The sequence below is a fragment of the Carcharodon carcharias genome (genome assembly GCF_017639515.1).
Source record: "Carcharodon carcharias isolate sCarCar2 chromosome 35 unlocalized genomic scaffold, sCarCar2.pri SUPER_35_unloc_4, whole genome shotgun sequence".
Lineage (NCBI taxonomy): Eukaryota > Metazoa > Chordata > Chondrichthyes > Lamniformes > Lamnidae > Carcharodon > Carcharodon carcharias.
This window is the reverse complement of record NW_024470720.1, coordinates 435647-449961: the sequence shown is the minus strand read 5'-3', so window position 1 is coordinate 449961 and position 14315 is coordinate 435647. Positions and strand designations below refer to the sequence as shown.

Genomic DNA, 14315 nt, shown 5'->3' with positions numbered 1-14315 from the left:
CCAACCCCCACCCTCCTCACCCAATCTCCAACCCCCACCCCCTTCACCCAACCCCCACCCTCACCCAAACCCCACCCCCTCACCCAAACCCAAACTCTCCACCCCCCTCACCCAATCTCCAAACCCCACCCCCCTCACCAATCCTCCATCCCTCACCCTCCTCACCCATTCTCCAACCCCCACCCCACAATCTCCAAACCCCACCCCCCTCACCCAGTCTCAAACACCCACCCCATCACCCACCCCCCCACCCTCACCCAAACCCCCACCCACATCACCCAACCCGCACCCTCCTCACCCAATCTCCAACCCCCACCCCCTCACCAAACCCTTACCCCCTCACCCAATCTCCAACCCCCATCCCACTTCACCCAACCTCCACCCTCACCCAAACCCCACCCCTTCACCCAAACCCGCACCCCCCACCCCCTCACCCAACCCCACCCCCTCACCCAATCTCCAACCCCCAATCCCTCACCCAACCCCCAACCCCTCACCCAATCTCCAACCCCCACCCCCTCACCCAACCCCCACCCCCTCACCCAATCTCCAACCCCCACCCCGTTCACCCAACCCCCACCCTCACCCAATCTCCAACGCCCACCCCCTCACCGAACCCCCACCCCCTCACCCAATCTCCAAACCCCATCCTCCTCACCCAGCCTCCAACCCCCACCCCATCACCCAACCCCCACTCCCTCACCCAGTCTCCAACCCCCACCCCCTCACCCAATCTCCAAATCCCACCCCCCTCACCCAGTCTCCAACCCCCACCCCCTCACCCAATCTCCAAATCCCACCCCCCTCACCCAACCCCCACCTCCTCACCCAACCCCCACCCCCTCACCCAATCTCCAAATCCCACCCCCCTCACCCAACCCCCACCCCCTCACCCAATCTCCAAACCCCACCCTCCTCACCCAACCCCCACCCCCTCACCCAGTCTCCAACCCCCACCCCACAATCTCCAAACCCCACCCCCCGTCACCCAGTCTCAAACCCCCACCCCATCACACAACCCCCACCCTCCTCACCCAATCTCCAACCCCCACCCCCTTCACCCAACCCCCACCCTCAACCAAACCCCACCCCCTCACCCAAACCCGCACTCTCCACCCCCCTCACCCAATCTCCAAACCCCACCCCCCTCACCAATCCTCCATCCCTCACCCTCCTCACCCAGTCTCAAACCCCCACCCCATCACACAATCCCCACCCTCACCCAAACCCCCACCCACATCACCCAACCCCCACCCTCCTCACTCAATCTCCAACCCCCACCTCCTTCACACAACTCCCACCCTCACTCAAACCCGCACCCCCACCCCCTCACCCAACCCCCACCCCCTCACCCAGTCTCCAACCCCCACCCCCTCACCCAACCCCCACCCCCTCACCCAATCTCCAACCCCCACCCCCCTCACCCAACCCCCACCCCCTCACCCAGTCTCCAACCCCCACCCCACAATCTCCAAACCCCACCCCCCGTCACCCAGTCTCAAACCCCCACCCCATCACACAACACCCACCCTCACGCAAACCCCCGCCCACATCACCCAACCCCCACCCTCCTCACCCAATCTCCAACCCCCACCCCCTTCACCCAACCCCCACCCTCACCCAAACCCCACCCCCTCACCCAAACCCAAACTCTCCACCCCCCTCACCCAATCTCCAAACCCCACCCCCCTCACCAATCCTCCATCCCTCACACTCCTCACCCAGTCTCCAACCCCCACCCCACAATCTCCAAACCCCACCCCCCTCACCCAGTCTCAAACACCCACCCCATCACCCACCCCCCCACCCTCACCCAAACCCCCACCCACATCACCCAACCCGCACCCTCCTCACCCAATCTCCAACCCCCACCCCCTCACCAAACCCTTACCCCCTCACCCAATCTCCAACCCCCATCCCACTTCACCCAACCTCCACCCTCACCCAAACCCCACCCCTTCACCCAAACCCGCACCCCCCACCCCCTCACCCAACCCCACCCCCTCACCCAATCTCCAACCCCCAATCCCTCACCCAACCCCCAACCCCTCACCCAATCTCCAACCCCCACCCCCTCACCCAACCCCCACCCCCTCACCCAATCTCCAACCCCCACCCCGTTCACCCAACCCCCACCCTCACCCAATCTCCAACGCCCACCCCCTCACCGAACCCCCACCCCCTCACCCAATCTCCAAACCCCATCCTCCTCACCCAGCCTCCAACCCCCACCCCATCACCCAACCCCCACTCCCTCACCCAGTCTCCAACCCCCACCCCCTCACCCAATCTCCAAATCCCACCCCCCTCACCCAGTCTCCAACCCCCACCCCCTCACCCAATCTCCAAATCCCACCACCCTCACCCAACCCCCACCTCCTCACCCAACCCCCACCCCCTCACCCAATCTCCAAATCCCACCCCCCTCACCCAACCCCCACCCCCTCACCCAACCCCCACCCCCTCACCCAATCTCCAAACCCCACCCTCCTCACCCAACCCCCACCCCCTCACCCAGTCTCCAACCCCCACCCCACAATCTCCAAACCCCACCCCCCGTCACCCAGTCTCAAACCCCCACCCCATCACACACCCCCACCCTCACGCAAACCCCCGCCCACATCACCCAACCCCCACCCTCCTCACCCAATCTCCAACCCCCACCCCCTTCACCCAACCCCCACCCTCCTCACCCAATCTCCAACCCCCACCCCCTTCACCCAACCCCCACCCTCACCCAAACCCCACCCCCTCACCCAAACCCACACTCTCCACCCCCCTCACCCAATCTCCAAACCCCACCCCCCTCACCAATCCTCCATCCCTCACCCTCCTCACCCTTTCTCCAACCCCCACCCCACAATCTCCAAACCCCACCCCCCTCACCCAGTCTCCAACCCCCACCCCCTCACCCAATCTCCAAATCCCACCCCCCTCACCCAACCCCCACCCCCTCACACAATCTCCAAACCCCACCCTCCTCACCCAGCCTCCAACCCCCACCCTCCTCACCCAGTCTCCAACCCCCACCCCCTCACCCAATCTCCAAATCCCACCCCCCTCACCCAACCCCCACCCCCTCACCCAATCTCCAAACCCCACCCTCCTCACCCAGCCTCCAACCCCCACCCTCCTCACCCAGTCTCCAACCCCCACCCCCCTCACCCAACCCCCACCCCCTCACCCAATCTCCAACCCCTACCCCCTCACCCAACCCCCACCCCCTCACCCAGTCTCCAACCCCCACCCCACAATCTCCAAACCCCACCCCCCGTCACCCAGTCTCAAACCCCCACCCCATCACACAACCCCCACCCTCACGCAAACCCCCGCCCACATCACCCAACCCCCACCCCCCTCACCCAATCTCCAACCCCCACCCCCTTCACCCAACCCCCACCCTCACCCAAACCCCACCCCCTCACCCAAACCCACACCCCCTCACCCAATCTCCAACCCCTACCCCCTCACCCAACCCCCACCTCCTCACCCAGTCTCCAACCCCCACCCCACAATCTCCAAACCCCACCCCCCGTCACCCAGTCTTGAACCCCCACCCCATCACACAACCCCCACCCCCTCACCCAAACCCACACCCCCCACCCCCTCACCCAACCCCACCCCCTCACCCAATCTCCAACCCCCACCCCCTTCACCCAACTTCCACCCTCACCCAAACCCCCGCCCAAATCACCCAACCCCCACCCTCCTCACCCAATCTCTAACCCCCAAACCCTTCACCCAACCCCCACCCTCACCCAAACCCCACCCCCTCACCCAAACCCGCACTCTCCACCCCCCTCACCCAATCTCCAAACCCCACCCCCCTCACCAATCCTCCATCCATCACCCTCCTCACCCAGTCTCCAACCCCCACCCCACAATCTCCAAACCCCACCCCCCTCACCAATCCTCCATCCATCACCCTCCTCACCCAGTCTCAAACCCCCACCCCATCACCCACCCCCCACCCTCACCCAAACCCCCACCCACATCACCCAACCCCCACCATCCTCACCCAATCTCCAACGCCCACCCCCTCACCCAACCCCACCCTCCTCACCCAATCTCCAACCCCCACCCCCTCACCCAACCCCACCCTCCTCACCCAATCTCCAACCCCCACCCCCTCACCCAACCCTTACCCCTTCACCCAATCTTCAACCCCCATCCCCCTTCACCCAACCCCCACCCTCACCCAAACCCCACCCCCTCACCCAAATCCGCACCCCCCACCCCCTCACCCAACCTCACCCCCTCACCCAATCTCCAACCCCCACCCCCTCACCCAACCCCCACCCCCTCACCCAATCTCCAAACCCCATCCTCCTCACCCAGCCTCCAACCCCCACCCCCTCACCCAACCCCCACTCCCTCACCCAGTCTCCAACCCCCACCCCCTCACCCAATCTCCAACCCCCACCCTCCTCACCCAGTCTCCAACCCCCACCCCCTCACCCAATCTCCAAATCCCACCCCCCTCACCCAACCCCCACCTCCTCACCCAACCCCCACCCCCTCACCCAATCTCCAAACCCCACCCTCCTCACCCAGCCTCCAACCCCCACCCTCCTCACCCAGTCTCCAACCCCCACCCCCTCACCCAATCTCCAAATCCCACCCCCCTCACCCAACCCCCACCCCCTCACCCAATCTCCAACCCCTACCCCCTCACCCAACCCCCACCCCCTCACCCAACCCCCACTCCCTCACCCAGTCTCCAACCCCCACCCCCTCACCCAATCTCCAAATCCCACCCCCCTCACCCAGTCTCCAACCCCCACCCCCTCACCCAGCCTCCAACCCCCACCCTCCTCACCCAGTCTCCAACCCCCACCCCCTCACCCAATCTCCAAATCCCACCCCCCTCACCCAGTCTCCAACCTCCACCCCCCTCACCCAGCCTCCAACCCCCACCCTCCTCACCCAGTCTCCAACACCCACCCCCTCACCCAATCTCCAAATCCCACCCCCCTCACCCAACCCCCACCCACATCACCCAACCCGCACCCTCCTCACCCAATCTCCAACCCCCACCCCCTTCACCCAACCTCCACCCTCACCCAACCCCCACCCCCTCACCCAACCCCCACCCTCACCCAATCTCCAACCCCCAACCCCCTTCACCCAACCTCCACCCTCACCCAACCCCCACCCTCCTCACCCAATCTCCAACCCCCATCCCCTCACCCAACCCTTACCCCCTCACCCAATCTCCAACCCCCATCCCCCTTCACCCAACCCCCACCCTCACCCAACCCCCACCCCCTCACCCAAACCCGCACCCCCCACCCCCTCACCCAACCCCACCCCCTCACCCAATCTCCAACCCCCACCCCCTCACCCAACCCCCACCCCCTCACCCAATCTCCAAACCCCATCCTCCTCACCCAGTCTCCAACCCCCACCCCCTCACCCAATCTCCAAACCCCATCCTCCTCACCCAGCCTCCAACCCCCACCCTCCTCACCCAGTCTCCAACCCCCACCCCCTCACCCAATCTCCAAATCCCACCCCCCTCACCCAACCCCCACCCACATCACCCAACCCGCACCCTCCTCACCCAATCTCCAACCCCCACCCCCTTCACCCAACCTCCACCCTCACCCAACCCCCACCCCCTCACCCAACCCCCACCCTCACCCAATCTCCAACCCCCAACCCCCTTCACCCAACCTCCACCCTCACCCAACCCCCACCCCCTCACCCAACCCCCACCCTCCTCACCCAATCTCCAACCCCCATCCCCTCACCCAACCCTTACCCCCTCACCCAATCTCCAACCCCTATCCCCCTTCACCCAACCCCCACCCTCACCCAACCCCCACCCCCTCACCCAAACCCGCACCCCCCACCCCCTCACCCAACCCCACCCCCTCACCCAATCTCCAACCCCCACCCCCTCACCCAACCCCCACCCCCTCACCCAATCTCCAAACCCCATCCTCCTCACCCAGTCTCCAACCCCCACCCCCTCACCCAATCTCCAAACCCCATCCTCCTCACCCAGCCTCCAACCCCCACCCTCCTCACCCAGTCTCCAATCCCCACCCCCTCACCCAATCTCCAAATCCCACCCCCCTCACCCAACCCCCACCCACATCACCCAACCCGCACCCTCCTCACCCAATCTCCAACCCCCACCCCCTTCACCCAACCTCCACCCTCACCCAACCCCCACCCCCTCACCCAACCCCCACCCTCACCCAATCTCCAACCCCCATCCCCCTTCACCCAACCTCCACCCTCACCCAACCCCCACCCCCTCACCCAACCCGCACCCTCCTCACCCAATCTCAAACCCCATCCCCTCACCCAACCCTTACCCCCTCACCCAATCTCCAACCCCCATCCCCCTTCACCCAACCCCCACCCTCACCCAACCCCCACCCCCTCACCCAAACCCGCACCCCCCACCCCCCTCACCCAACCCCACCCCCTCACCCAATCTCCAACCCCCATCCCCCTTCACCCAACCCCCACCCTCACCCAACCCCCACTCCCTCACCCAATCTCCAACCCCCCTCACCCAGCCTCAAACCACATCCCCCCCACCTCACCATGTCTTGTGCGGCCATCTCCCTGTCTCGTCTGCCTGGATCTAATCTTTTCTTCCACGATTCTCTGAAAGAGTCCAGCTTCATACTCGTCTGCGAAGCTTAGCCCTGCCTGACAATCCTGTGAACGAGAGAGAGAGAGAGAGAGAGAGGGACTAATGAATCCACGATTAATAAAAACACAGGGAGAGAGAGCAACACATCTACAGACAGCGACCCACACACAAACACACCAATTGGACTTACTGCCCCGTCTCTGCTACACACAACCATCTATTTATTCCTCTTCGCGTGTTTATCCAATTCCCCCCTTTTGAACGTTCCAATTGAATCTGCTTCCACCACCTTCCAGATCACCACAAATCGCTGTGTCAAAAACATTCTCCTCATCTCCCCCCACCCCCTCTGGATCTTTTACCGATTCTCTTCAATCTGATACCCCACCCCCCCCCCCCCCCCCCCCCCTCTGGTTACCAACCCTCCTGCCACTGGAAACAGTTTCTCCTTATTGACTCGATCCAAACCCCCTCATGATTCTGAACGCCTCAATTCAATCTCCCCCTTAATCTTCTCCGCTCTAAGGAGAACAATCCCGGCTCCTCCAAACACTCCACATGAACTGAAGATCCCTCACCCCCGGGAACTGTCCTGGTAAATCTCCTCTGTACCCTCTCCGAAGCCCTCGCCATCCTTCTGAAAGTGCGGGGCCCAGAGTTGGACACAATCTACCAGTTCAGGCCAAGCCCAGTGGTTTACAACGATTTTAGAATAACTCCCTTTCTTTTATCCTTAAATTAGAAATTTGATAGGCCTGCTTGCAGTTTTCAAACAGACTTGTCAATTTGACCTTCAAAGGTTTGTTCCCATACACGCTCCCCCCCAGTCTGTCTCAGTTCCCATTCCCCTTTCAGGTTGTGCCCCCTCTTTGCCAACATTGTGTCTCTCCAGACCTCTCTCTCGATGTCCAATGCTACCACCGCAGCTGATGTTACTCGCTGAGCAAGCCAAATTGCAGAGGAAAAGTTGTCTTCCTGATCATAACTTCTCTTTTTGCATTTTGGAAACAAGGGGAAAACTATTGATCCCAGAAGCATAGAATCCCAGTAACACTCTTAGGATTTTAAAATTAAAAGATTTAACAAAGAAGGAGAGAAAACTTAAGCACATAAGATTAAAATTACACATTGAACCAGTCTTACAAAACATTCCCCAAAAACACCCCACTTGGTCAGAACACACAACTAAATTACTTGGCCACAGCTCCCTTATGGATTTTTAACCATAAAAATCCAGTAATATTACCCAAAGCAAAAAAAAAAACAGCTGCTACTTTACTAAAGTATACCACACGACTTCTCACTCTCTTCCACTCTACTGTGGAAATCCGAAGGAAGGTCAGAGACCGACTGCTCCCTGGGAGCAAGGACTTTTCTGGCTTGAAACTGGATGGCTGCTTCAAATTCACAGAGTCACCCCACCAGCCCCCCTGCCCCTGCAGCCGACCCGACTCAACACAACATCTTTCCTCCAATACCTTTATTTCCCCTTTGTCTCGGATTCCATTTTCCTCAGCACCTCTTTGAACTCAACATTTGCAAAATATTAAAATCTTTTGTGTTTTCCGATTACCTCAGCTTTGGAACCAAACAAAACTGAACAAATTCCCCTTGTGTTTACTTATGAGTCCCTCGTAAGCTGTAAAAGTCCCTTAAGCTCCCCTTTCAAACCTAACAGCTGAAAAGTCGTCATTACTGTTACACGGTTAAAAAGGGGGGTGTTTCTTATCTTATACCCGTCCCAGTTTAGCTGTGCACTGCCGAATGCTGGGATCCAGTTTGCCCTTTCAAACTGTTCGCATTTAACAGAGATATAACCATCAGGCAAAAACTCAGACAGTGCATCGGTAAATAGTACCAAAGTTTGTTGATTGTAAGCAAGTTTTAGAAGCTTTTCTACTTGCTAACAGAGGCAGAATATAGGTAAAGTGTACCTCTCAATAAAACTCCACCAAACTCCAAAACGGGTGATCAGTCCAAGGGAAGTGGGAAACAAGTTGTGAATTCTCATGTGGACTGTGAAACAGTCACCGCCTCCAAGAAGCCCCATGCCTTCCCGGGATTTCTACTGGCAGGGATTCTGTCACTGATCCAGCCCCAGGACGTTTCTTTATTTGTTTATGGGATGTGGGTGTCGCTGGCCGGGCCCACCATTTATTGCCCATCCCTAATTGCCCCCTTGAGAAGGTAGTGGTGAGCCGCATTCTTGAACCGCTGCAGTCCCCCCTGGTGTCGGTACACCCGCAGCGCTGTTAGGAAGGGAGTTCTGGGATTTTGACCCGGCGACAGTGAAGGAACGGCCGATAGGTCTCCAAGTTGGGATGGTGTGAGTGGCTCGGAGGGGAACTTGTAGGTGGTGCTGCTCCCATGTGTCCTTCTAGGTGGTAGAGGTCGTGGGTTTGGGCGGCGCTGTCGAAGGAGCCTTGGCGAGTTGCTGCAGTGCATCTTGTAGATGGTACACACACTGCTGCCCCTGTGCGTCGGTGGTAAAGGGACTGAATGTTTGTGGATGGGGTGCCGATCAAGTGGGGCTGCTTTGTCCTGGACGGTATCGAGCTTCTTGAGTGTTGTGGGAGCTGCACTCATCCAGGCAACCTGCCCTGAAGTTCATTGGAAACTACCTACCTGCTGAAAGGTTGCTGCATTTAACAGCTGCAAAGTCAAGTGCTTACCTAATACCCAAAGCGAATTTTAATGCCCAACTTAGTTACTTGTAATTCCCACTTCACCAGAGCCTCTCATTACAAATGCATGTTTCTAACGCCTTTACCTTTCTCTCTCTCAGTTCCCACAAGCTATCTCTGTGAACCTCCCCCCAGTATACACACATACACACAGCCTTATTTACAGAATATCATTATATTCCCAAAATTGTAAAGATAATAATGTCCATCTTTACTCCGAGCATAGGATAGCACTCACATCAGCCGCAAACGTGTGGAAATAAGGCTGCTTCGATGAATATCGGATCTGGTTGTACAATTCCTGTTCCCAGATTAACTTCCCTTCCTGTCAGGAAGAGATGGATACGGTTAAAACCCTTCGCCGGACCCCCATTTCTCCACGCCCCCCGAACATCCCAAAGCCCCTCACTGCCTGTCGAAGTCCGCTCCCTGTTGTAATGAAGGAAACGCAGCAGCCAATTTGCGCACAGCAAGCTCCCACAAAGAGCAATATGATAATGACCCAGTTAGTAATATTGGTTGAGGGATAAATATCAGCCTCAGGACACCGGGAGAGCTCCCCTCGCCCTGCCCCCTGCTCCTCTTCCATTAGTGGCTTTGGCAACTTTTCAACACACCCGAGGGGGCAGACGGGGCCTTGGTTTAATATCTCATCCTGAGAGATGGCACCTCTGACAGTGCGGCGCTCCCTCAGCGCTGACCCTCCGACAGTGCAGCCCTCCCTCAGTACTGACCCTCCGACAGTGCGGTGCTCCCTCAGCACTGACCCTCCGACAGTGCGGCGCTCCCTCAGCACTGACCCTCCGACAGTGCGGTGCTCCCTCAGCACTGACCCTCCGACAGTGCGGCGCTTCCTCAGTACTGACCCTCCGACAGTGCACGGTTCCGGTCTCCGTATCCCTCGGTTAGACCACACTTGGAGCACTGTGCACAGTACCAGACTCTGTACCCCTCGGTTAGACCACACTCGGAGCACTGTGCAAAGCTCTGGTCTCCATATCCCTCAGTTAGACCACACTCAGAGCACTGTGCATAGTTCCGGTCTCCATATCCCTCGGTTAGACCACACTCGGAGCACAGTGCACAGTTCCGGTCTCCGTATCCCTCAGTTAGACCACACTCGGAGCACTGTGCACAGTTCCAGACTCCATACCCCTTGGTTAGACCACACTCGGAGCACCGTGCACAGTTCTGGTCTCCGTACCCCTCGGTTAGACCACACTCGGAGCACTGTGCACAGTTCCGGTCTCTGTATCCCTAGGTTAGACCACACTCAGAGCACCGTGCACAGTTCCGGTCTCCATATCCCTCGGTTAGACCACACTCGGAGCACAGTGCACAGTTCCGGTCTCCGTATCCCTCAGTTAGACCACACTCGGAGCACTGTGCACAGTTCCAGACTCCATACCCCTTGGTTAGACCACACTCGGAGCACCGTGCACAGTTCTGGTCTCCGTACCCCTCGGTTAGACCACACTCGGAGCACTGTGCACAGTTCCGGTCTCTGTATCCCTCGGTTAGGCCACACTTGGAGCACTGTGCACAGTTCCGGTCTCCATATCCCTCAGTTAGACCACACTTGGAGCACTGTGCACAGTTCCGGTCTCCATATCCCTCAGTTAGACCACACTCGGAGCACTGTGCACAGTTCCGGTCTCCGTATCCCTCAGTTAGAACACACTTGGAGCACTGTGCACAGTTCCAGTCTCCGTATCCCTCGGTTAGACCACACTCGGAGCACTGTGCACAGTTCTGGTTTCCATATTATTAAAAGGATATAGAGACACTGGAGAAGATGCAGAAAAAGATTCACAAGGACGATCCCAGAACGGAGAGATTATAACTATCGGGGAAAGGCTGAACAGGCCGGGGCTCTTGTCTCTAGAAAAGAGGAGGCTGAGGGGGTGACCTGATCGAGCTCTTTAAAATGATGGAGGGGGTTTCGACAGGTTCGGAGTAGAGAAGATGTTTCCATTTGTGGGGGGGCATCAATATAAGACAGTCACTCATAAATCCAATCGAGGAATTCAGGAGAAAGGTCTTTACCCAGAGAGCGGGGAGAATGTGGAACTCACCCCCACAGGCAGGGGTTGAGGTGAATCGTGTCGATGTGTTAAAGTGTAGAGAGGCTGGATAAAGACATTGAGGGGGAAGGGATAAGGAGATGGGAGGAGATGTGGATGGTGCGGGGCAGAAGCAGTGGAATTGTGATGAAAGGTGAATTCGAACCTACCTTCAAGCTGTAAACCCTGATGTAGTATGATCGTTTTGGATTGTCTTTAACGAAACAGGCCACACCAGAGTGGCACTTGGTCCAGTGGTTACTGTTGTTGGGCAGTGCCAGGTACACCTGCACTACTGTGGTGGCCATTGTCTGTGGAGAGAGAGAGAGAGAGAGCGAGAGAGAGAACAGGGGTCAACACAGCCACGCGAATGGACAGAACTGAGCAAATGTAGGAGCTCGGTCACTCAGGGATGGACTTGGCACAGTCCTAGACATAGGGGGGGTGGGTGGGATGGGGAGGGTATCGGGATGACAGGGAGGGTTAATCGTCCCCCGCGTCCTGCTTTGCAGTCCTGACCTCTTCCCTTGGTCTCGTGTACAGTGGGCAGGGCTGGCAAGGGGCCAGAAGGAGCAGGATGCTCCCTCAGCGTTGACCCTCCGACAGTGCGGCGCTCCCTCAGCACTGACCCTCCGACAGCGCGGCGCTCCCTCAGCACTGACCCTCCAACAGCGCGGCGCTCCCTCAGCACTGACCCTCCGACAGTGCGGCGCTCCCTCAGCACTGACCCTCCGACAGCGCGGCGCTCCCTCAGCACTGACCCTCCGACAGTGCGGCGCTCCCTCAGCACTGACCCTCCGACAGTGCGGCGCTCCCTCAGCACTGACCCTCCCACAGCACAGCGCTCCCTCAGCGCCGACCCTCCGACAGTGCGGCGCTCCCTCAGCACTGACCCTCTGACAGTGCGGCGCTCCCTCAGCACTGACCCTCCGACAGCGCGGCGCTCCCTCAGCACTGACCCTCCGACAGCGCGGCGCTCCCTCAGCGCTGACCCTCCGACAGTGCGGCGCTCCCTCAGCACTGACCCTCCGACAGTGCGGCGCTCCCTCAGCGCCGACCCTCCGACAGTGCGGCGCTCCCTCAGCACTGACCCTCTGACAGTGCGGCGCTCCCTCAGCACTGACCCTCCGACAGTGCGGCACTCCCTCAGCACTGACCCTCTGACAGTGCGGCTCACCCTCAGCACTGACCCTCCAACAGTGCGGCGCTCCCTCAGCTACAGATTGTATTGCACACAGGACAGGTGTGTGCCGATTGTGTGGAATGGCATCAGGCACAGCTGTGATGCCTCATGTGCTCAAATAGCCAAACATTCGGGCCTTCCCATAAGGCCTGAGCCAGACTCAGACGCCAGCCTGCTGTAGGGTAGGCCATTCTGAGCTCAGTAGATGAGTTTAGTTTTGTTGACTCAGTGTTGAGAGTTGCAGGCACTGTGGGGACGAGGGGGAAGTGGTTTGATGTTGATGCTTCTGATTGGCCGCACTGTGCTAACAGGAAACAACTCAAAATAGAAGAATAGTCACCAAGAATAGGGCAAGAACGAGGGAGATTCACGCTCCAAAACTCCATGTACCTGTCCTGGGAGTGTTTGATGGGGAGATTGTAGAGGCAGCTTTACCCTGTGTCTAACCCCATGCTGTACCTGTCCTGGGAGTGTTTGATGGGGACGGTGTACAGGGAGATTTACTCTGTATCTAACCCCATGCTGTACCTGTTCTGGGAGAGTTCAACTCTCACTGGGGTACGGGTTCCACACACACCAACTCTCACTGGGGTACGGGTCCCACACACACTGACTATCACTGGGGTACGGGTCCCACACATACACTGACTCTCACTGGGGTACGGGTCCCACACACACACTGACTCTCACCGGGGTATGTGTCCCACACACACACTGACTCTCACTGGGGTACGGGTCCCACACACACTGACTCTCACTGGGGTACGGGTCCCACACACACTGACTCTCACTGGGGTACGGGTCCCACACACACTGACTCTCACTGGGGTACTGATCCCACACACACTGACTCTCACCGGGGTACGGGTCCCACACACACTGACTCTCACTGGGGTACGGGTCCCACACACACTGACTCTCACCGGGGTACGGGTCCCACACACACACTGACTCTCACTGGGGTACGGGTCCCACACACACTGACTCTTACCGGGGTACGGGTCCCACACACACTGACTCTCACTTGGGTACGGGTCCCACACACACTGACTCTCACTGGGGTACGGGTCCCACACACACTGACTCTCACTGGGGTACGGGTCCCACACACACACTGACTCTCACTGGGGTACGTGTCCCACACACACTGACTCTCACTGGGGTACGGGTCCCACACACACACTGACTCTCACTGGGGTACGGGTCCCACACACACACTGTCTCTCACTGGGGTACGGGTCCCACACACACTGACTCTCACTGGGGTACGGGTCCCACACACACACTGACTCTCACTGGGGTACGGGTCCCACACACACTGACTCTCACTGGGGTACGGGTCCCACATGCAGTGACTCTCACTGGGGTACGGGTCCCACACACACTGACTCTCACTGGGGTACGGGTCCCACACACACACTGACTCTCACTGGGGTACGCGTCCCACACACACACTGACTCTCACTGGGGTACGCGTCCCACACACACACTGACTCTCACTGGGGTACGGGTCCCACATGCAGTGACTCTCACTGGGGTACGGGTCCCACACACACTGACTCTCACTGGGGTACGGGTCCCACACACACTGACTCTCACTGGGGTACGGGTCCCACACACACTGACTCTCACTGGGGTACAGGTCCCACACACACACTGACTCTCACTGGGGTCCCACACACACTGACTCTCACTGGGGTCCCACACACACTGACTCTCACTGGGGTATGGGTCCCACACACACACTGACTCTCACTGGGGTACGGGTCCCA

The 14315-nt window shown here is 58.9% G+C and overlaps 1 protein-coding gene across 1 annotated transcript in view; it reads right to left on the bottom strand.

The window, feature by feature from the left end:
* Nucleotides 1–14315, bottom strand: part of LOC121274247 (wiskott-Aldrich syndrome protein-like) — a 106224-nt gene that overhangs the window by 88893 nt on the left and 3016 nt on the right. The window contains exons 2-4 of the mRNA XM_041181445.1: nt 11531–11671; nt 9536–9622; nt 6561–6678 (exon numbers count right to left, since the gene is read on the bottom strand). Coding sequence (XP_041037379.1) covers nt 6561–6678; nt 9536–9622; nt 11531–11671 — 346 coding nt within the window. The remainder of the gene's footprint in view (nt 1–6560; nt 6679–9535; nt 9623–11530; nt 11672–14315) is intronic.